General features: G+C 42.4%; 1 protein-coding gene across 4 annotated transcripts in view; it reads right to left on the bottom strand.

Moving 5' to 3' along the window:
- The window catches only part of ATP7A (ATPase copper transporting alpha), a 121,367-nt gene that overhangs the window by 63,623 nt on the left and 33,272 nt on the right, over positions 1-24,472 (bottom strand). Inside the window, exons 1-2 of one of the 4 annotated variants that reach the window (XM_069062499.1) lie at positions 5,861-6,135; positions 5,456-5,594 (exon numbers count right to left, since the gene is read on the bottom strand). In XM_069062499.1, coding sequence (XP_068918600.1) covers positions 5,456-5,594; positions 5,861-5,883 — 162 coding nt within the window. In that variant the 5' untranslated portion in view covers positions 5,884-6,135. Of the gene's footprint in view, positions 1-1,388; positions 1,537-5,455; positions 5,595-5,860; positions 6,136-24,472 lie in introns of those variants that run through there. The other 3 variants (XM_069062502.1, XM_069062500.1, XM_069062501.1) reach the window with 3 other exon arrangements.

Here is a 24,472-nt window from a genome sequence, read left to right as displayed (position 1 = left end):
ACAACTGCATGGGGGGGGGGGGGGTGAAAGTGGATGCCTACTAGACCAGGACCTACACCACAGCAGGTGGCAAATATAAAGAAACACTAGCTTTGGAAGAATTTGAGAACGGTAAATTAAGAGGGAAATACCAAATAGGGGTCTGTGAAATTTAACCAGATGCCAAAGGGGCAGAAAACATTTGGCAACTATTATGGTGCTTCTCTTTTTCCCTAAAAACTCCCGTAGCTGCAGCCATGAGCACGAACTTGTAACTGGTTGGAGTCGGCTCTTTTCCTCACACAAATTAAGTGAAATCGATTGAAAACTTATTTCTGACTCCAATGGACATGAGATTGAAATACAGAACTTTACCAATAGAATTGTATTTGGAGAAAAGGGCAGGGAAAGGAAAGTCATCAACTGAACTGCCTACATTTTAACATCACTTCCACATACATAGCTCTTTAGGCCCTTTTATGTCAAGATTTAAATGCTTTCTCAAACTGAAACAACACAACAGCTGAGGTAACCAGATCTTTTCCCAACAAGTAAAATTGAAGGCTATCTGCTCAAGCTCTTATGAAAAGTCACAAGCCAAACTAGGGCCAAATTCTTCAAGTCGGGACAATTCTGTATCCAATTGCAAAGCTACCTTCACTGGGACTGTTACTGTGAAAAACCAAAAGGTCAGTTAAGTAAAACCCCAAGAAAGAACTTCTTCGAACTGAAGGTTACGTGACCTGGAAAACACAGCAAGGTCGCTAATTCCAATTTAACTGACCCTGTACACATCTTAACTAAATGAACTTTTGATGCTACAGGGGAATCCTTCAGATTTCTGATCATAAGGGCCTTACTAGTTTGATCTTCTGCTGGACATAATGCTCTGTAGAACATGAGTATATCTCCTGTGTAGTTGGGAAGGCAAAAGTATGTTGAATATAGATTTCAAACATGATACACATTAGAATATGATAGGCAGACGAGAGTACAAAGTACTGCTGGGAAATCCAATGATGGGAGCAGCCACCTTTACTGGGGGGTAATTCTGGAATCAATTCGGGAATTGCTACGAACTGATTAAATTCTTCACCAACACTCAGACAAAACAGGTTTTACTTTCTTTCTTCTTCCCATGATAAATGATCTAAAAAAAAGCCAAATTACAAAGAATGCCTGTGAGTGGCCTAAAGAAAAGCCACCAATGCCATATGGTTCTCCTAATGGTTTTCAAACCTTCACTTAGGCACAAATAGTAAGAATACCATCACTCAGATGAGGCTACCAAATATATGTCCTCTCCTGGAGCTGCTAGGGATATGTTTAGGGAATGACTCATTAATCCCTGGCTGTGAAAAGACACCTTCAAAGTCACCAACTCATAGTAAACATATATAATAGCATACCTTCATGAGAGTCACCTTACACCAGGTCCCCAAACTTTTCTTAAGAAAGAATTATTTTTCATTTTCCTGATGCCTTGAGATTATTGGGTGGGGGAGGCAAGAACCTCGAGAGGCACAGAGGCACCCAGAGAGATTCTGGAAATAGACCATGGGAGGGGTGCTATTTGATATGCCCCCTCCCTGATAGAAGGCTTGACTAGGAAGGTGTGGTCATGACCCAATAGGTGACAAGAGACTTGGAAGAACAGGATTATTGAAATGACTACAGCAACATACAAGCAAGCTTCCAGCTTTGACTGGCAGATCCTGCTATCCTGGCTGGGGACAGCAGAATTCAAGAATATGTCACAGGAAGAAAGAATTGGGCCCCCTCTCCCAAGGGTCAATCAAGCCATGTTTTAATGCAACTGACAAATCAAAAATGAGGATACGCAATTATACTGCATATTATCATTTCAAGAAAGCCCAAAGTGACCACGAGAAAAGTTAATATGAGGAGATGGTAGTGCATGGGTCTGGCTATTCACGAAGAGTTTATTATCCTTAGACATCAACTGCATGCCCATTAAGTGCACTGTAGTATGCAAGCTTTAGGGAGGGTAATATGGGACAAAGGTGATTCAAGTCATTTGGAGGCAGTATGGTGAAGTGGAAAGCAAGCCAGAGAATCTAGGTTTGTGACCTGGGGCAAGTCATTTCTCCTTTCAAGGTCTCAGTTTCCTCATTTGTGAAGTGAAGGGTTGAAATAGATTATTTGGATCTAGAGATAGCACAGTGCAGTGGGAAAGAGTGCTAGATTTAGAATTAGAGGCCTGAGTTCAAATTCTGCCCATCATTCATTACCCATGTGCCAATGGGCAGGCCACGGGTTCCTCTCTGGTTGCACTAAATGTTCTCTAATGTCCCTTCCAGCTCAAAATCAATGACTAGAACCCTCTGAGCTCTAAACCCAAGGCATATCAAGCTAGACATATGGGAAGAAATACACATGATATAAATGGGGATTTAAAAATAAGATGCAGACAAGGGCTTCTCAAACATGGAATGTGCAGAGTATTTCAAGGATGTTGTGGCAACCAGAGACACAGAGCTACAAATAGCTATTTGGTAACAGGAGACACATTTAAAACAAAATGTAGGGGGCTTGGGGAGAGCAGGAGGGGCACTACTGGGGGAAAAGACAGGGCTCACAAATACAAAAACCACTGACTTACAAAGACACACACAAATGTAAATGTCTTTAATCAACACTGAAGATGGATAACATGGGACTGGTAGAGTGGAAAGAGCCCTGAACTTGGAATCCCAGGGATTGAGTCTGAAGCCCAGTTCTTTCATTTACTGCTTGTGTGACCTTGGGCAAATCACTTAATATCAATGGGCCTCAGTGTGCTCATCTATACAAAGAGGAGGGGGCCGTTCCAGCTCTGTGATCTGATGAAGGACAGGATGTTTCTGAAAGGCACAGGGGATACTTCTTTGGAGGTTTTGGGCATCTCTTACTTTCTGACCTCAGGTAGCATGCCAGGTGCTTCAGGGGGATGCAATTCAAGCAATCTATTTTAAATGCCTGCTATGTTCCTGGTACTGTGCTAGGGACTAGGGATACCAATCCAGTAAAAACAAAGCAGTCCCTACCCTCAAGGAGCTTATCTTCTGCTGGTAGAAAAGAATATGTCCAGAGAAGTAGGACTAGGGAGTTAGAGGTAGAAAGGACCTCACCATCTGATCCAAGCCCTTCATTTTACAGATAAGGAAATGAAAACCCAGAGATGTTCAATGACCACCAAGGGTCACTCAAGACACTATAGTAAGTGTGAGATGTGGGATTTGAACTTAGATCTTTAGATTCCAAATACAGGACTCTTTGGACTATGTAGCATCATGATGCCTCCCCTTAATAAATACAAAATAACTCAATAAGGAAGAATGATGAGGGGAATCAGGAAAGGGAATAATCTAGATGAAGGTGAAAATGATAGGTAGAAGTAGGTGAGACAAAAAAAGGAAAGAAGGAAAAGATGAAGAAGAAAGGGGAAATGAGAGGGGAGCACAAGGTTGAGAAGGCAGCTGGCTACCAACAGCCAGAGAGAGAATGGTAAAGGATTGGAGATGATCTAATCTAATCCCTTCATTTTACAGAGGAAGAAACAGACCTAAGAGATGAAGGGTCTTGCCCACAGTCAGAGTAGAGTTATTCTGTTCTTAAAAATCACTAAGGCAAAGAAAGGATGTATACCACAGGAAATAAAAATCCAACTCACAAGAAGAAGGAGAGGTGGGTAGAAATCACTTCTCAGTTTCCTCCATTATCCATTTGGAGGAGTTTTGTTGTTGTTGAAAATGTATAGAAAAATTATACTGAGGGGTAATAATAATAATAGTTAGCACTTATATAGCACTTTAAGATTGGCAAAGCACTTTGCATAGGTTATCATCAACCCTGGGAGATATCTCTATTTGAAGGATTAGAAAACTGAGGCTAACAAGGTAAGTGACTTGCTCAAGGTCACACAGATCCTAAATGTTTGAGGCAGGATTTGAATTCATGTTTTCCTGACTCCAAGTTTAGCACTCTTAGCCACTGCACCACCTAACTACCTATATAACAATAGTTCACATTTAGATACTTCAGGTTTACAAAGCACCTGCAGAAAGATGAAAACCAATACTGGCAGATAATCAGTTTCCTCATCTTAAATAAGAGGAATGGACTAAATGACCTCTCAGGTCCCCTTTCATCTCCTAGGTGGTTATGATCTCATCAGGCAGTTTTGCACAATCCAAGGCCCTAAAACAAATTAAGAAAGGAATGTAGCCACCAAGAGACACGCAGTCTAGGCAGCCCACTGAACCCAAGAAGGAAGTTCTATTTCCACAATTGGTAATGCTGTAGAGCCTCTCTGCAAGAGGGAGAATGATCAACCCTATCTGACAGACAAAGGAACAGAAATTGCAGTAAAGAGATTTGCCTAACATCATGCAGAGGGTGAGCAGCACATCAGAAATCAGACTTTTCCTCCAAAGCACAGCAAGAATACTCTCTCTCTTCAACAATGACAGACTGCACCCTGGGAGGGTGAGTTGTGTGCATCCTAGAAGGATGAAATGTGGAGGAAATATCGCCTGTGCTGGCAGTCAGCAGCCATATAAAAATGAAGACACAACGAGCTCCCAACTGTCAGGAGTGTTCTCTGTGCATGTAAACACACCTCAGTATGCCACCCACACAAGAGGAACCCAAAATGACCATAGGACACCAAGATAAAGTCATCAGCCCAACCTGAACTTCTTGATCGCAAGGTCCTCCTAGCATGCTACTGATCATTAGTGGGCACCACATTAATGGTCTTTCCCCCACTGAGAATCAGCCTACACTAAACATATACAATGAGTACCAATTATTTTTCAGGATTTTTCATTGTTCCATTTTTTCAGCCTGGGGGAAATATTGGCTGGGATATCTAAGGGAACAAAACGCCCAAAGCCCACACACACATGATCCTTACCTCTTTTCTCTGATAAAGAGTACTGATCCTGGATTCTACGAAATAGCTATATTCTTTGCGTTATTACTTCAAATTTTGTTTTTTTTCACAGTTATACTGACAATTTGAAGAGAAAAGATGAATTGTGTTGTGATATACTGTTCACATGGAAGAAATGAGAGGCCAGATGAGGCCAGATGGGCTGACTACTGAGTAAGGAAGGGCCTCTGCACATAGGGAGAAGCATCTGTGAGCCATGTGATCCACACAGAACAAGTACTAGAAAGGGGGAGAGCATCACCATCTTTCACAATCAATGATCCTAATGATACCGTGTCTTCCATTTTCAGATACTTTAAAATTGAAAGGTAATCTCTTGATAACTTTGATTTCTGTTACATAAGGAGAAAGAAAGGTCCAGAGATGACTTACTTAACAAGCACATTTAGAACCATGACATTCTTTACTCCCAAATCTTGAACTCTCAAGTCTGTTTCTGTTCCAGGTTTAAAAGTCATTTCATACCAGGTTTCCAGTCATCATAATCTGGCCTTGCTGACATCTGGGCCAGTTACTTACTTGAATATGGTGTACACCATTCTCTTTTCTAATCTGCTGCTCAATGGTCTGGACACAGGAATTGCACGTCATACCTTCCACTGCGATGGTGATAGAATTCACACCCATAACTGGATCCATTCTGCTTTTCTTCACATTCCTATTTTTAAAAAAAAAGTAAAAGATTTTAACTTAGCAGTGAAAATGAATACTTTTCTTTCTCCATGGAACTGTGTAAATATGAATCACTTTTTCAAAATCTGCCTACAACTGCCCTTCATCTTGGATGAGAAAGTAAAAAGCTATTTCCGAAGCAAGACTTCACCATACTTGAATGAATACAACACTAAGAGAAAACTTAGGATATTTCCAGGAGGACAGAAAAAAAGTCCTTAGAGTTATTCCTGCTTATTTTCTCCTTCTTACCTGAATTTCTCACAGAAACTCATTCAGTTCATACTACTGCACCAAGTTCTTTTTGTCTTTGGAGTAATTTTCTTTCAACTACCAAATAACTAAAATATAGTCATTCGATTCAATTCAACAAACATTTATCAAGTACTTATGTGGGCTAGGCACTGGTACAAAGATAAAATTTTAAACAGGCCATGTCCCCATGGAGCTTACAATTTAAAAAGACAAGAGCAGAGGAGATAAGGTATCAGTAGGAGTAGAAGGGAAAGAAATGACAAAGAAGCATATTTCTACAGAGCTTTGTTTACATACCACTGTGCAACTGGTATGATCAGTCACATTGGAAGCAAGCCTAAGAAATGAGTCAGGAGAAATAATGGGCCTTTCCCAATGTATGTCTGTAGGCAACTTTGAGAGGAACCTTACATTACTCATGTTTGGGTCCCATGATTTTTTGTAACTTTGAAGGTGCTAATTAAAGCAAATTTTTCTAGTTTATAGGAGAAGTTACACTAGGAAGAACAGGTTAGGTAGATACAGGGAAATTATGCAAGTACTTGGCAAGGACTTCAAGTTATATAGAGAATAATAAGCTTTGCAGAAGAGGGAGGGGAGGAATTTTGAGTTAAAAAAGGGAAAAAAGGCAAATGGTGACAGTGGGAGGAAAAAGCAGGAAATAAAAGAAATCTTACTAAGATATTATAACACTCAGCATGAGACAGCAATAAAAGAAAAAGCCAGAATCTAAGGACTCAAGCTCAGTGTTCACTCTTTGAATGTACTCAATTTGAATTAGAATCTGTATTCATGTGGCCATAAGTAAACACTTAAGAAATGGAGACTGTCCCAATAAGAACTACCATAAAGCAAAAAAGATAAAAGAAAAATACAAAGCAACATTTGGGGGGGGGGGGGGGGGGGGGGGGCCTAGGTGGCGCAGTGAATAGAGCACTGGCCCTGGAATCAGGAGGACCTGAGTTCACATCCAGCCTCAGACACTTAACACAAAAATAGCCCTGTGACCTTGGGCAAGTCATTTAACCCCAACTGCCCTCCAAAAAGCAAAAAAGATAAAAGAAAAATACAAAGAACTACCACAGACCACTTCAACTCTGATGAAATCACCAAGGATGTGCTCTGACCATTTCTGAAGCAGATGCTAATTCGACTGATCTTCTACCACCACATATAACAGGTATCTAACTATTTTAGAGCCCTATTTTCTCAGATGGCATGAATACAATGGTTGTCAACTTAAAAATCAGCAGCTTAAAAGCAGGCAAGCTTTTCCAGCAATCTACAGCTAAACCATGACCACTGTTTAGGTCCAGCAACTCTGGATTTACAAAGCACCTTCGTTTAAGGCCCTTCCACAGTACCTCTGAATCTACTCTGTGGCTTTGGAAGCACTACTAGCTTCTTGGGACATTTTAACTAGTATCCATGCTAAAACAGAGGTGCTACCAGAAAGGTTAGTCCTTGGCTCTCAGTCGTGGGCATAGATGTATATCACAGGAAGCTAGCACAACCTGCTCAAAAATTAGGATGACTATTTCTGACACTTGGGCTAAATTAAAATGGTGATAGCTCTAATTTCAATTCATTACATCAAGTACTTATTAAATGCCTAGGCATGCTAACAAAGCCCTGTGCTAGCAAAGGGAAGACAAAGACACGCAAAAAATGAAATCCCCCCTGTCCTGAAGAAGTTTACCTTCTACTAGTTTGAGGGAAATACAACATGTACTTTCATTGTTGCCCTGTTGTTTTTTCAGTCATGTCTGACTCTTCATGACCCCATCTGAGGTTTTCTTGGCAAAGACACTGGAGTGGTTTGCCATTTCCTTCTCTAGCCCATTTTACATATTTGGAAACTGAGTGTTAAGTGACTCGCCCAGGGCCACCCAGCTAGTAAGTGTCAAATCTGAGGTCCCATTCAAACTCAAGTCTTTCTGACCCTAGGCCCAGTGCTCTATCCACTTTTGCCACCTAGCTTCTCACAACATGTACACATGTAAATAAATCTATACAGTCTGTACAGTAATTTTAAGAAGGAAATAATTTCAAATGTTAACTAGCAGAAGGGGAAGAGGATAATGGGTGATTCTTAGGTAATCAGCTCTAAAATGTTCTCTATTATACTGTTTATAATTGTTTTGATCTTTGTAATCTATTTTCAAGATCACATTCTCTGTTCTCTTTGCTTAGTAAATTTTACAATGGCCTTTGGCCAAAAGCAGTTCTGATGTGTACTTGCCCTGCTGCATTTTCTACAGGGCAGTCCATGATCTACAAACTTGCAACCCACAAAAACCCCAAACACCTGCACAGCTGACACCCCACTACACCCCTGCCCTGCCTCTCCACTCCCTTTTCTATTGGAGCAGATGCTGCCACCATGGAAACAGTTGTGAAAAATCCTGGATTTATGAAGGAATCAACAGCTTCCAAAGGAAAGGGGAGAGTCTGTGACACAGCCGAAACAGAACTCAAAGAACCTTTTTCTAATGGCAACCTCCCTTCCATCTCTCCCTGGGCCTGACTCTTCCCAACACAATTCTTTGTCTTCACCCAATATACAATCACTTTAGCCCTCTCTGTTTTCTCAATCCATCAGCTGTCCTCTAGCCCCATTTTTCTCTCCTCACAGTCCATATAGTGGACCAGTTTAGCCATATTCACTACATTTGCCCCTTGAATCCACTACCCCGTGTTCAAAAGCTGCTTGTGCCCTCCCAATCTTCTATCTCCGATCAACACCTCTCTGTTCTGCTAAAGGAAGTCACTCAACTGGGCTGACTGGGTTGACTACAAATTCCTCTTATGTAATGTCAACTGGGCTCTCACTGGCGAAAAGCAATTGTTCCCTGACTGAAACTAGAGGGCACTCCCCAAAGGAGTTCCAAGCCTTTTCCTTTCTAGCTCCCTATTCCCTCCTCCTCCTCCCCCAGCAGAAAAATTTTGCCTCCTACTTATTGTAGAAAATATAGGTCATTCACCAAGAGCTCCTTTATCCCTGTCTCCACATCTCAAAATCCATCTTTTCCCATCTTCTTCTTTCCTCTACTGATGAAGAAGTAAATTTGCCACCTTGACTGGGGTCTTTCATCCCATTACCTACCCCATCCGTCTCTCTCACTGGCCCAGGTATCCCCCATTTTCCCAAAGTCTACCTCACTCTGACATCCTCTCAAGCTAACCCTCTCAATCTCTCCTCCTTTCCTCCTTTTCAGTGCCAAGCTTATAGTGAAGAGCTGTTTAGTTTTACTGCCTCTACTTCCTTATCACCTATTTATTTCTTAACCCTTATAATCAGGTCTCTGATCCCACAACAGCCTGTTGGGCCTTGTCTTCCTTGGCCTTTGTGCAGCTTCTGACTCCCCTGACAACCTCCCTTCCTGCTACATTTTCTTTCCTCCTTTGGCCTTCCTAGCACTGCTCTCTTCTGATTCTCTTCCTGCCTTCTTTTCTTTATATTGTAAATTCCTTGAGGACAGGGACTATCTTTTGCCTCTTTTTGTATCCCCCATGTTTAGCACAGTGCCTGCTGAACAGTAAGTACTTCATAAATGTTCACTGATTTATTGATCTTTCTAAGACAGGTCTAGGCAAGATACCTATCTAATTAAGGCAGTGTGAGAACACTGGGACCCTAAAGAGAGGTGTGCTGGGAAGCAGAAGAGTCAGTGCAGAAAGGGAGATGGAAGGACATCAAATAAATGGACTGTATCAAAGTTTTGTCTCTAGGGTCAGGACTATGCAAATAAAAGAGAGAAGAAACTCTCATTTACCCCTGCTCTGCACTATGGTTCAGCTATCTTAAAGTTTAACATGGCTTTGTGGACTGGCCTAGCAACTTAAACACCATTTATTAAAGTAATTTCTATCAGAGAATGTACCTCAGTTCCAAATTTAAGAAAGAACTTTGGGGATACGATCTACTCATAGGTTTATGGTTAGGAATTAAAGCCCTTTGTTAGGATGTTTTCTGTTGAATATACTCCAAACCAGAGTAGTGGAGCAGAACCCTTGTTCAAAAGCTGGGAAATATGCGGTAGAGAAGAAAAACGTGAGTAAAAAACCAGAATGATTCACACTGTGAAAATCGAAGAAGACCTAACAAGTCCAAATCCCAATTAGCCCAACCTGTTCTCCTATCACACAGACACCACTGGCTGCCAATCTGAGCATCCTCCCAGCCTGCCCACATGGGCACGTGCACCTGGCAGGCTTTGGCCTCTCAGCTATTTGCTCTCCTAACCCACCCTCTCCCACGTGCCGATGATGTACTTCCTTCTCCGGGAGCTTTGTCAGCCTAATCCCATGTAGCTCTAGTTGCTGTGGCAACTATACCCACTCCACCATTCTTAGCAATACTTGTACATAATTTAATATGTGTCTGTCCTATTTACTTCTCCAAATTTAAAGTGCCTCAATGGCAGGAGCAACATTAATACAACTACTGCTAATAATGATAACAACCAGCATTCACATAGAAATACATGTTAAGGTTTACAAAGGGCTTTACCGATATCAGCTCGTTTCAGAAAACAGTCCAGAATGTTCTCTGGAGCACCCTGCAGCACCTAGCACAGATGTTCCACACAGAGCAAGCACTTAAACGGTTCTGATGACAGTGAAGACTGTGATATTCCAGGACGCAGTGAAATGCGTCAGGATCAATCCTACCTGGAACAGATTCACAGCTGAAAAAACAGTAGGGCTGTTACACTGAAAAGAAAACAAGAAAAAGCTATCAGGCCCGGAAGCTGATGCTCAGGCCCCAACTAGCAGAACTGAACAATCTCAAGGATTTTAGACTTCGAGCTACTTTCATAGATCAAACTGAAACATTTCCAACATGTCAACTAAATCTTACTGCCAAAACGGAACTTAGATTTAAGACAAGCCTAAGAAAATTAGCAATGTTTTCTTAAAGTTTCTGACCTATCTTGCTTCTCCTCGAAATCAAAGTAGCAAGATTTGGATTTCCAAAGAACTATATTAGAACGACTTTGATGGTCCATTGTTCTCCCTTTTCTGCCAAAGTCTCAGCCTATAAATTTCTGGACTTCACATTGAACACAGGTAGATCTCTGCCCCTGGAATTCCAGAAGAGTTGTTGGCTAGTAGAGGTTCCTGCAGGCATGCTTTTTGGCAAAGACAGGCATGGGAATGTACCAAGGAGCTCATTGATGGCTCCGCCATGAGAAAGGCTCTCCCAGGGCCCACAAGAGTTTGAGAGACAGACAGACAGGGGGATGGTCTCAAATCCCAGGAGGGGAAATAAGACACAAACAAAAACAGAAGGAGAAATTTTTGTTTCACTAGACTGGTGCAAGGTACAATGGTGGTTCAGAGGAGAGAGAAAGATCACTTTCTGCTGGGGGAAGGGGGGAGATAAGCATTTATTAGGTACCTACTATGTGTCAGGTACTGTGCTAAGCTCTCTGCGATTATTATTTCATTTGATCCTCACAACAACCCTGGAAGGAAGGTGCTGCTATTATCCCCAATTTTACAGTTGAGGAAACTGAGATGGACAAAGGTTAAGTGGGGGTGGCTAGGTGGCACAGTGAATAGAGCACCAGCCCTGGAGTCAGGAGGACCACCTGAGTTCAAATCCGGCCTCAGACACTTAACACAAAAACTAGCCATGTGACCTTGGGCAAGTCACTTAACCCCAAATTGCCAAAAAAAAGGCAAAGAAAAAAAAAAGCGTGGACAAAGGTTAAGTGACTTGCCCAGGGTCACACAGCTAGAAAGTGGTGTCTGAGGCCAGATTTGGATTAGGGTCTTTCTGACTTCAGGTTCAAGCCTCTATCCACTGTACTACCATCTGCCTGTACTTCTACCTCAACTACTGTCCAGTGAGAAGAAGGTGGTATGTTTTATCCTCTGGTCTCTAGAACCAGTATTGGTCACTGTTTGTCATCTGCATTCAACTGTGGGTCCCCTTCCTATTTATGCTATTGTAGTCACTGTGTATAATATTCTCTTGATTCTGCTTTCTTCAACCTGAATCAGTTCCTACAAAACTTTACATGTCTTTCTGAATTCCTCATATTTGTCATTTCTTACAAACAGTAACATTCCATTACATTCATATACCACACTTCAGTCAGTCACTTCCCCAAGTGAAGGGCACTGACATTCTAAGAGAACATTACTGTATCCAATAAAGTTGGAAACACTAACTATATAGGGTGAACATGGGGCCTGCAGTCTGATTACTCAGCCCCATTTCTTGCTGCTAATCAAAGATCAAGGATGATACTTAAGGCAAATTTCCTTTAAAAAATGAGTTTTAAAACGTATAGGGAAGGTCTTTTATTTTCCACTCAAAACTAACGATTCATTTAAAAAGACCTAGAAGAAAAGGAAGGATGGGGTGATGAGGAAAAACCAGAAGACAGACAACACCATGAAGCACAGAGGGCTAGATTTCAAATGACAAGGCCTTGGGTTTGGATGCCAGCTCCAGCAAGTCACAATCTCTATAGGCCTCAGTTCTTCTCATCTGCAAAACCAGGGGGCTGCCCTAGCTCTCAATCTGTGCTCCTGGGAGAATTTGTCAAAAAGCAGCCAGCTCTGGAAAGAGTGTGGTAAATAAGAGCTAAATTCAAGTGAAACATGTGAATAGCTACATTCATCCAGCTCACCAGTACCAGCTGTACAATAGTGCCCCTGTCTTGTTAAACAAACTTGGTGGTTTGCTGCTATGCAAACACTCAACTGGCGAACTTTAGTGGATCTGGCTACTATTCCCCATTTAGTATGATTCATGGGAAAAAAAGCTGGACAAAAACTGGTCAAGTGGATAAGCCTTATTCCCAGGCACTGTACCTATCCTTCTGTTCTTATCCATTGAAAATCCCCATCAACACAATGAATGGAAATGGGTGGGAAAGACTCCCTCTGCTCTCACTCTCTCTCTCTCTCTCTCTCTCTCTCTCTCTCTCTCTCTCTCTCTTTGCCCTCCCTCCAACCCTTTAACTAAGATGCAATTCTATTCCTCCCCCCTGCCTGCTTGCAGAATCCTGTGTGGTCCCATCCCTTTTAGTGAAATCACCATCCCTGGGCACAGAACTAGGAGGCCAGGTGAAACAGCTGCAGCAGCTTTAGAGAACTTTTATTTTGACTCAAACATTCTTAAAGCACTAAAAAGAAGTGTTTACTATACATGAGCAAGGTCAACAAAAGAACATTCAACATGGAAAAAGGCAATGTGGTATACTGGCTTCCACACTGAGTATAAAATGTAAAAAAGACATTTTACATCCCTCCAAATATAGATAGACTGCTAGATCTCTAAGTCGGTCCCTATCAATTCTAAGCTAAAGATCACACGACATGCAGAGTTTGCCACCTCCCAGGGCCCTGAGAGGGTTAATGGGGAACTGTCAATGAAATCAGTTGATAAGCACTGATGAAGACCCCACTATACATCTGCCAGGTGATGCGGTCAGCACTGGAGATGCCAAGCCAGAATGGAACAGTCCCTGTTCTCAAGAAGCTACCATTCCAACAGGAAGACAGCATGTACATACAGAAATGGAACACTGGTTTCAAGAGCCTTGCTGACAGAGCCTAGTGTTACTGTTATAATATCTTTAAGACAAACCAGAGAATCCTGAAGTAACAGTAACTAATATATATCATGGACGTACAAATACAGAATTACAGAATACACAGGATAAATACAAAGTGGTTTGGAGGAGGGAGGAAGCTAGAACCTTGAGGGATCAGGAAAGGCTTCATGTAGAAAGTGGGGCCTGGGCTGAGTCTTAAAGGAAGTCAGGGATTACAAGAGCTGGAGGTGAGAAAATCAAGCATTCCAGACATGGGGCACAGAGACAGGAGATGAGAGAGCTGTGTGATCATTACAGCAAGAAGGCCGCTGGACCCCAGAGTGAGTGAAGAGGAGGAATGTGTCTGAACACTGGAAAGGTAGAAAGGGACAAGCTGGGAAGGTTTAATGCCAAACAAAGGTGCTCCTATTTGATCCTAGAAGGGATGAAATCCAAATGAGAGGTGATGAAGATATGAGCTGGAGTGGTGCTTGTGTGAGTAGAGATAAGGGGAGGACAACGCATGACAACTGACTGGATATAGGGGGGTGCACTAAGGGAGAATGAAGAGTTGAAGATGGCACCAAGTTTGTAAGCCTAGGTGACAGGAAAAATGGTGGTGCCTCAACCATAATGGGGAAGTTTGGAAGAGAAGCATGTGTGGGGGAAAGGTAAAGAATTTTGTTTTGGATATGATGAGTTCGAGATGCCTAGGAGACATCTAGCTTGAAATGGTCCACAGGCAGTTCATGCTATGGATTATGGCATTAGAATTCACTTGAGAAGACAATGCCAAAGGACTCATGATGAAGCATACTATCCGCTTCCAGAGAAAGAACTGATATTGACTGAATGCACACTGAAACAGGCTGTTTTTCACTTTCCTTTCATTTTTTTTCTTTTATTTGAGTCTTCTTGTACAAAATGCCTAATATGGAAATATTTTACATAATTGCACATGTATAACCTATATCTGGTTGCTTACCAGCTCAGGGAGGGGGAAGAGAGGGAGAGAAAGAATTTGGAACTTAAAACTTTAAATAAAAATGTTTTTAAAAAATTTAAGGGGCAGCTAGGTGGCGCAGTGAATAGAGTGCCAGCCCTGGAATCAGAAGGACCTGAGTTCAAATGAGGCCTCAGGCACTTGACACAAAAACTAGCCGTGTGACCTTGGGCAAGTCACTTAACCCCAATTGCCCTCCAAAAAGCAAAAAAAAAAAATTTTTTTTAAAGAATTCAATTGAGAGACTTGGGCTAGCTGTATAGATCTAGTCGCTATCTGCACAGAGATAACACTTGAATCCATGAAACTGATGAGGTCACCAAGGGAGAAGGTATAGAGAGGCAAGAGAAGAGAGCCCAGGCAAGTGTCTCAGGGGTCACCCACACACAGCAAGGAGGAATGATGTGGATGATGAACCAGAGAAGAAAGAGTAGTCAGGAAGGGAGGAAGAGAACTAGAACAGGGCAGTGCCACAAAAACCCAGACAGGAGAGTATATCTAGGAAGGTGGCTGACAGTGTCAATGCTGCCGAAAGGGCAAGACAGCTGAGGATGAAAAAAGGTCATCAAATTGGTCATGTAAGAGATCACTGGTAACTTTAGAGGGAGCAGATTCACATTAAAAGCACAAAGTAAGAAGAACTGATGCAGAATGTCATGTGATGTTTCACATTGGCCAAGAAGCACTGGGGTGGGGGGGGGGGATAGGGAGAAGAATCAACTACTGATGAGTTGTTTCAGTTGTGGCTGACTCTCCATGGTCTCATCTGGCATTTCCTTGGCAACAATCCTGGAGGGGTTTGCCATTTCCTTCTCCAGCTCATTTTATGGTTGAGGAAACTGAGGCAAACAGGGTAAAGTGACTTGGCCAAGGTCACACAGATATTAACTGGATAAGGCTGGATTTGACTCAGATCGGACTCCAAGCTGGCACTCTATCCACTGTGTCACCCAGCTGCCCAAAGAACCAACACCAATATCCTTAACTTTAGATGGACAGACTTGTGAACAACCAGTATGTCTGGTACATGCTATGGCCCAGCCTGGGTGGGGAGAGCAGGACTGTCCCAGAAAAAAACAAACAAGTGGACTCTTGTCATGAGCTCTGGAGTAGCTGCTTTTAAGATGGACTAGAGGAGAAGGAACGTTTCTGGTACTCCACAGACAAGGAAGCTAAGGGGATAGAGGGCGTAGCAGAACTTTCATTAGGTTTCACCTACCATTAGGCTTAAGTTGACTGTTGCAGGCTAATCTGGCAATTAATTTCAGCATCATGGATAAACACAGTTTCTACAGGAATATCTTGGAGTTCCAAGCAGTCCCTAGCCTATTTAGAAGTTGGACTGCTTATAAAATGCTACAGTTTCCTCTATAGAGACAAATTCATATTGCAATTTTGGTACTAAAATAGAGATGAGCTCTCAACGTTATTAAATGAAAAATGCAACATGTCTTTGAAAGACAAAGAACAATTATCAATATTAACCACTGTAATTGAAAATGAAAGCTGAACAAGCACACTCAATTTTCATTTCCTGTAAGTGACTATGAGCAAAGAAGGCATTTATAAAAGAAATGATTAAAATCAAACTATCCAGAGAACACGACCAAATGAGTTGGATGAAATTGTCCACTAGTCTAACCACTAGAAGGACAGAGAAGATCATTGCTTCTTTACATCAGCTGTGTTCCTCCTGTCTCCAGAAAGCCCATGGGCTTTCTGTGATCCTTCCCATTGCTCATTTCATATGCTTTAAGGGGGGAAAAAAGGCCAAAGTGATGCTAAGTTAATAAAGTCTTTTTGGCAGCAGAGACAAGGCAGGTGGAGAACATGGACACTGGCCCCAACTCTTGGCAACAGCCCTGGGAATGAATGTCTTTTTGAGCTCAACCAAGAAGCAGATGGGGTGGGGGGGATAATTACTACCAACAGCTGCTTGTCCCAACCCTTGACCTTCTAGCTAGTTCTCCATTACTGAGGAATATAGCCATATAATCAGAGGAAATCAAGATTAATGATGAAATGTCCTTGTCACTTCTCCCTTTGACACAAGAGAATCTAACATTGTGCTCCATCTGTGGAGGTGAAAACGCCGTTTCCTTGTCACCTCTTCCTTTTCTCTCCCTAAAGTCTCCCTCATTCAGTTCAATCCTTCTCCTTTCTGTCCCTCTGTTCCCTCTTCCCATTACCCTTAAATACTTGCTCTATAATTAACAAACTCCCCAATACCCAAGATCTCTTCCTTTAACTTTTTCATCTTCTGTCCACAGAAACCTGGCTGCACTTAACGACCTAGAAGGGCACATGTGGCCTCAAGGTTGCAGGTTCCCCACCTCTGTGCTAGACCATGAAGATAGGATGGTCTGCTTATCCACACGAGTGGGATACTCTCTATTCAGTATAGCACAGTAACAAGTACACTGGATTTGGAGCCAGGGGACTTGGGTTCAAATCCAACTCCCAGTACACTTATTTATCATGTGACCTTGGAGCAAGTCATTCTTCCTCTCTGGGCTTCTGTTTCCTCATCTGTCAAATGAAGGGGCTTCACCAGGTGACCTCTTAAGGACCCTTTCTACTTTGAATGCTATGAACCTCACTCTAGATGACTTGCGCTTAAAACATAATCAATATCTGTTGAATGTACAGTTAGCCAACGTGATACTAAGATGTAACATGATTTCTCTAAGTTGAAAACTGACATCTCTAGAGGGGAAAGAAAAGTAATTTTAATTCGATTTAAATTTTGCAAGCTGGGATCTCTTTCATTTGGCAGTATTTGTGATAAATAGGGTGCTAAGAGTCATTTGTAAGCAGAGTCGAGTGCGAAGTCAAAATGTCCCTCCTTCCCTTTCCATCATGAGGGAAGCAATGCTGAGCAGTGGGAAGTGTGCAGGGGAGAGAGTCAGAGGATCTCAGTGAAAGTCCTGGCCGGGGCCCAGTTTTTCATCTGGAGTGATGGAGGAGACGCCACGGCCTCTGAGGCCCCTGCCAGCTCCAGGACTGTTACCCTGTGGTATTCTGGTAGTCAGGCAGGCCATATTGAAAGAATCTGGGCTACCGTAAATGAGTGATGAGGGGAAAAAAAATCTCAATTCCCTTTTTCTCAAAAAATAAAACTCTCCAGTTGTTTATCTTCAACTCTGACCAAAACCTGAAACAGCTTAACATTTTACAAAAAGCCCAGTTCTAAGAAGGAAAGGAGAATATATAGCTGTGCCGAGGACATAGCTAAAACCTCAACATGGAACTCTCTTCTCGGTTGCCATCAGCATCATTTTCCATATTTGCTTTTTGAGGGTATAGACTACAGTACTCAATCATCCAAGACAGGGCTAAAATATTATTCCTCTATTTCAGCTGAAGTTGTAACCAGCTGGAATGCTGAAGGGGAATAAGAATGAACATAGAGATGTTTCCCCAACCAAGTAGTTTACAAGCCAGTTAGCCTCTCCCTTAAAAAATTTATGGGCTGTAGTAATTTTCTATGTGGCCAGGAACTTTGTATTGTTAAGATTTATATAATTACAAAGGGTGAGTTTATTGCATATAGGGAAAGCCAGACACTCCTACTTTTTTTTATCCCACTGTAACTTGGGGGGTAGGACCAAGCAGAGGGAAGAAAATGTGGGAGAAAATAAAACTGGAAATGGGAAATAGACCAGGTCTGGTAATGCACTATTACAAATGTCACTACAGTATTGATTACTGGATTTTATTAACAACATCTGTTATCCTCAAACTCACCTTGACCATTCCTTTTCCATACTCTGGTTTCCTTGGAAAGGACTGGTTACAAGATAAACTTTAACATGTGCAGGATAAAGGCTTTTGAAACTGATTTTAGGCATCAATGTAGAGCTTTTTCCTGGATTGGCTTCACGGACTAGTACAGTTACTTGTAATCATTTCAGAGGATTAGGGTGTGTGAAAACTGGTCTGCTGTGAAGGGTTCTTGGCTCATCAGGTGCCCATTCTTAGAACTGGCAGAAACAAGGCAAAGTCTGGGATTTTCTTTTCTTCTAAACATTCCCACAAGTAAGAACTGAGACCACAGTGTAGAAGCATATAGGGTTATAGGCTTTGAGCACTATACCGTGTTTCCCCGATAATAAGACCTATCCCGAAAATAAGCCCTCCCCTTACTGTGTAAGATTCCTCTAAAATAAGCCCTCCCCCGAAAATAAGCCCTATTGAGATTGCTACTGTAGTGAAGGTGATCCCCTGCACTACACGCTACATTACGGTACCCTCTGTGTGCACCGTGCCTCCCCCGCCGGGTGAAACGCACGCCGGGCTCCAAGCTGCATCCAATCAGAGCTGCAGCAGTGAGCGCGTCATCCTGTTCTTCCCCAGTGATTTGCTTACTGAATAAAGGTACATTTTTTTGTTCACATTTACCTGTTTATTAAAATTGCTGTCAATGTTCATTAAAATAAGCCCTCCCCTGAAAATAAGCCCTCTGGTGTTTTCCTGTCCAAAAAAAATAATAAGACAGTGTCTTATTATTGGGGAAACACGGTATAACTATATAACCTCACATCAACTGAACTCCACATGACATGGAGACTGCTACAACAGTCTAACTAGTCAAGATTTATTACCAGCAATACTGGGCACCTAAGTGCAGCACCTTATTGGCACAGCAGGACACCTTGGTCGTGGGGTTGGCATTTTGGCACATGAGAGATGTCACAGGGCCTGCGTCTTAATCCTTATAAGTTAAGTTATCCAAACACCCACCCTTAAAAATACTAACCATTCATATACACATTCCAAATACATCCAGGGCTGGGAAAGGAAAAGCTGTGAAACTGAAGAAAGCCAACTTTTTTTTAAAATTGAGACCCAGCTGTTACTGCTTAATGTAATCATATACTAGAAAGGAATTATAAATCATACACACGGCTCCAAATCAGGAACAGCTGGCCAAAATCAAAGGCAATCACATGGAATCTGGGCTAGTTTCGCCTACCTTGGGTCCTGTCTCACACTGTTTAAAACCAAGCAACATTTTACTTACACACACACACACACACACACACACACACACACACACACACACACACACACACACACACACACACTCACACACACACACACACACACACACACACACACACACACACACACACACACACACACAGTCTCTCTCTCAAAATATCCATTTTGCTAGACTTGCTTTTGGCTATTCCCATTTGTCCTTTGACAAAGTGTACATTCTTGGCTTGATAACTTACTTCCAAGACTAAAAAGCACTTCTTGGTCTTTCCTGTCAATATGAAAAAAGGATATGTGGTTTTAAGTGTGCAAATGCCCCCAGTCTCCCAAGATAGACTGCTCTCAGTTTGGAAGTAACCTAAATCTCCACCAGATGTAAGTCCCCAAATCCCCTTCTTCCTTGACATGGGTTATGGCTTTTCAGGCACTGATTTCTCCTGCTATTGGCCTAAACATTCCCTTTCAGAATCCTTGGCTGAAAATTCTTAGTCGTTTCCCGCCTCCTTAGTTTGGGTGTCCCCAGGGCTCTGTATTCTCTCCCTTGGAGATCTTACCTGTTGCCTGGGATTCCTGTATCAGCTCTATACAGATGATTCTCACATTTCTATTTCCGCAGCTCTTTTATTCTTCCCTCTCCCTCATTCCCCATAACCAATGACCTTTAGCTCTATGATCATCCTTCCTGACCTCTCCACAGTGTTCAATGCTACAGATTCCTCCTTTTAGTTTCTCTCTTTCCGAGGTTTTTGTGACTCTGCTCTGATATATTTTTCTTCCTACCTATTGGACAGATTCTCCCCAGGTTCCGTCACATGCTTATCATCAGTGTGCCACCCGCTATGTGCAGGTGTCCCCCAGAGCTCTGGCCTGGGCCCGGTCTTCTCCCCTCTCTCTGTCTCTCCCCAGCTTACTGATCTCCTCAAACTACATATGCAGTCCTCCTCTCTCTCCTAAACTTGGTCTTTGTCCTCAACAGCCAGGCAAACATCTCCACCTCGATGTCCCACTAGCGTCTCAAACTCAATAGCTCCAAAATAGAATTATTCAAAACCTAGGAGATCTTTTTATCTCTTCAGCCTTACTCACTGCACAGTTATCAAACCTTATCAAAGCTATCTTTCAGACCCCATCTGGGGTCTCAACCCACAGTTTAGGAAGTGCTGAAGTGGTCAAGAATAGAAAAACTTTTAAGAAGTCCTGTAAAACTCTTCATCTCAGGGCAGCTAGGTGGCAAAGTGAATAGAGCACCGGGCCTGGAGTCAGGAGGACCTGAGTTTAAATCCAGCCTCAGGCACTTAACATTTACTAGCTGTGTGACCTTGGGCAAGTCACTTAACCCCAACTGCCCTGCCTTCCCCCCTCCAAAAAAAGCAAAAAACAAACTCTTCATCTCCTTTTCTCAGCCATCACCACAACTACCCTAAATGAAGCCATCATCTCTCAGGTGACCTACTGCAGCAGCCTTTCCACTGATATCCCTGCATCCAGTCTCTCCCCTCTCCAACTCAGCTTCCACATGGCTGCCAAAGCAATATCTTTAAAGTACGGGTCTGACCCTATCACTCCTTTTGTGGCTCTGTCGCGTGGTATTTCAAGTTTGTATCCATCTGGCTCCAGTCTATCTTTTTCAGCTGAATACAGATTCCAGCCCTTCATGCACTCTGCACAGCTGCCACATTGAATCAGTCACTGTCCCTTATATACAAGGACAGGCCATCTCTCATCTCAATCCATCCCCCATAGCTAGAATGCTCTTCCTGCTCCTGTCTGCTGATTGGAACCTCTAGGCTTCCTTCATGCTCAGCTCAACAGCCACTTCCTTTGCAAGGCTTTTCCTGATTCCCCCAGTTCTGAGCAGCTCTCAGTCGCCATTAGTTTGTATTTATTTTGTATACCGTGTTAAGCAAAACACCACACTAAGACTTGGGACGCACTGTATAGCTTGCATTTGCGTATTTGCCAATATGTCCTTTCCTCCCATTGGGCTTTTTTTTTAAAGCAATCGGGGTTAAGTAACTTGCTCAAGGTCACATGGCCAGTTATTTCTGGGTGTGGTGCTAAGTATCTGAGCCCAGATTTGATCCCCAGGTCATCCCGACACTGGAGCTGGTGCTCTTTACTTGCTGAGCCACCTGGCCGCCCCTAAGCAATTGGGGTTAAGTAACTTGCTCAAGGTTACACGGCCAGGTATTTCTGGGTGGGTGCTAAGTGTCTGAGACCGGATTCGATCCCCAGGTCATCCTGACACTGGAGCCGGTGCTCTTACTCTCTGTGCTACCTGGCTGACCCCCATTGGGCTTTTTAAGGGCAGGGACTTTCTCCTTGCTGTCTCTCCATCCCTAGCACCAAGTACAATGCTGGGTACATAGCAGATGGATGTAATGAATGCTTGCTCACTAACAGATTAGCTACCAAGTCTTGTCAATTCCATCCCCAGCATTTCTCACATCTGTCCCCTTTGTCTTTCTCATGTGGCTACCAGCCCAACACAGAGCCTTCCTCTTCCTCGGACTACTGGAATAGCCTGTTAACTGGTCTTTCTGATTTCGGTGCTTAGCACAGTACCTCACACAGCATGCACTTAGTAAATGTTTGTTGAGTTATCCAGATACACTATCAGGGTCAGCAAAGCATTTAGTGTCAGAGGCCTGTGCAAGCATCCTTAAAGGGCTAAGAATGATTAAATGGACAAGCAGGAAAACAGCAGCACCAACAATGAGAAAACAGAGAGAGAGAGACAAGAGCAAGCAAATTCAGGGTCAGTAGGCTGCAAAAGGTAGAAGGATCCTTTATTCTTTCCTTGGTTCCCAGAGGGAAAGCCTGGGACAGAGAACTAAAGGCAGAGAATTTCAGTGCTTGAAAGGAACCTCAGAGATAGATCCCTAGACCAGTGGTATCAAGCTAAAGTAGAAACAGATCCCTGCAAACCTGCATATTGTCTTAGAAAACCACAAATTAACATTATCTATATTGTACCATTTTCTTATTTACTTTGTTAAACATCTCAAAATTACATTTTCATCTGGTTCCTTTGCAAACAGCAAGCCTGACCCCTCTACTCTAGACCAATTCTAGACATAATAGGTCCAGAAAGATCAACTGATTTGCTCAAGATCACACAGAACTAGGTCAAACTAGAATCCTGGTCTCCTGACCCTCGGTACAGTGCACTCACTATTATTCTCACTATTGTCTGCTGCCCACTCAAGTTACAAACCTGTTTTTTCCTCTCCCTGAAAGAATACTTAAATATTTCAGGGATCAGTGATTTCACCGGTATGAGTACTCTTACTACCCAGCATTGTATCAGTTTAGTAGGCAGTATTCAAGAGTTACTGAGGCTGAAAAATGCATCATCACCTAAGGGCTAAGCTAGTGGCTGACTCTGTCTGATTTCAATGAGGCTGATGCTTGGATGAGGAAGCCCATGCTGCAAGCATTTCCACTGCCGGGGCTGCCAGTTGAATGGCACAGCCTTTAAGAGGCCAGAGTCACTCCCATGCCCTGATGAGGCATCGCAGGAAAACTTTAACAGAGGCTCTAAAAGAAAATGGGCAACTAATTATCCTTCAAACCACAAAGTCCTACCTCAAATTACTAGGAGAGCCAAGCATAAGGAATGAGAAAAGGAGATGATAAATCAAAGAGGTGGTTTGCAAAGTTCACTTTAGTATCCAAGGAATTCTGCTTGATAGGCATAGCCCAAAGAGATTCAGTCATCTTCCAGTACTAAAAAGACCTTCAAATTAGACTGGAATTTTTATTATATTCACAGTTAAAATAATATTCTTTTTAATTACAGGATTCATACCATGCAACATCCAAGACTAAAAAAAAAAATATCACACACCCACAGCACCATGCTATAGAAATTAAATCACAGTATTTACTATATAGGGAAAAAACTAAGAATATGACCTAAAACCTCAGACTAACTGTTTAAAAGTGATTTAGTTTTGCAAAATTAAAATAGACTCTGTGATTAGATTTTCCTTCCCCGGTTAGAAGTCAGACAAGAGGACTCAAAGATGGACTGGGTATAAAAGAATCAACCATGAGATAAATGGTAGAGTCAGAGCCAAAAAGGCTCTTTTGATAATAATTAATGTATAAAAGGTTCCTGCTGAGTAGTTGGTCACAAAGTATTCAAAAGCCAGTCCCGAATACTTTCAGAATAAAGAAAGCTGATAGCCAATCAAACCCCCAAATAACTTTCTTGCCAGGCCTCCAAGTACAAGCCTCTGTAGCTGCCTAAAGTAGTTGGGTGAAGGATTCAAATACAAATGTGACTGAAGAAGTTAAAACAAGGACGATGACTCTAGGGAATTGAAAAGTTCACGAAGACAAAAAAGTCATAACCTGAGCCTCTCTAGTCTAAAGAGAAAGGTTCACCTGTAAGTGTATTTAAAAACATAACTTCTGATGGAACACAAGAAGTAAATATTACAAATGTTTGTTAAGAATGAGATTTATACATCAGAAAAATCCGAGTCCAAGTCTCCGAAATGCTAGATAGAATAATGGAGTATGAAAACCCCTGGATCTGGAGGTAGAAGACTTGAGCTCAAATCTTGACTTTGCTACTTATTGTGTGTTACCTTTAACAGGTTCCTTCTCCTCTTTGGGCCTCAGTTTCCTCACCTGTAAAATGAAAGGGTAGACTAAGATGCTTCCCAAAGTCCCTTCCTACTTTCAATCTCTGATCCTATCTTCAGTAGTTTTTGTGTAGGCCTATCTAAAAGCTGTGGTTTGGCCTGGAGGATGTCTTAAAGTCTGCCCCAGCCACAGAAAATGAACAGGGTCAGAGACTGAAAATAGGAAGGGACCTTAGGAAACATCTGGGATGAGGCCTTCATTTTACAGATAAGAAAGGCACAGGGAGGTTAACAATGCCCTTGTCAATGTCCAAGTGTCTTGGCTCACCATCTTTCAAGGTGAATGTGGCAGAATTCAAGTCTGGCTCCTTTCATTTGGTGAGTCTGTCCTGTATTTCTTGTGAATGGAGAGAGAGAGAGAGAGAGAGAGAGAGAGAGAGAGAGAGAGAGAGAG

This window comes from Petaurus breviceps, unplaced genomic scaffold, assembly GCF_028583685.1.
Source record: "Petaurus breviceps papuanus isolate PSGF00001 unplaced genomic scaffold, PetGlider_PUasm1.0 90459, whole genome shotgun sequence".
Taxonomy (NCBI): Eukaryota; Metazoa; Chordata; class Mammalia; order Diprotodontia; family Petauridae; genus Petaurus; species Petaurus breviceps.
The sequence above is the reverse complement of the archived record's forward strand: the minus strand, read 5'-3'. Positions and strand labels throughout refer to the sequence as shown.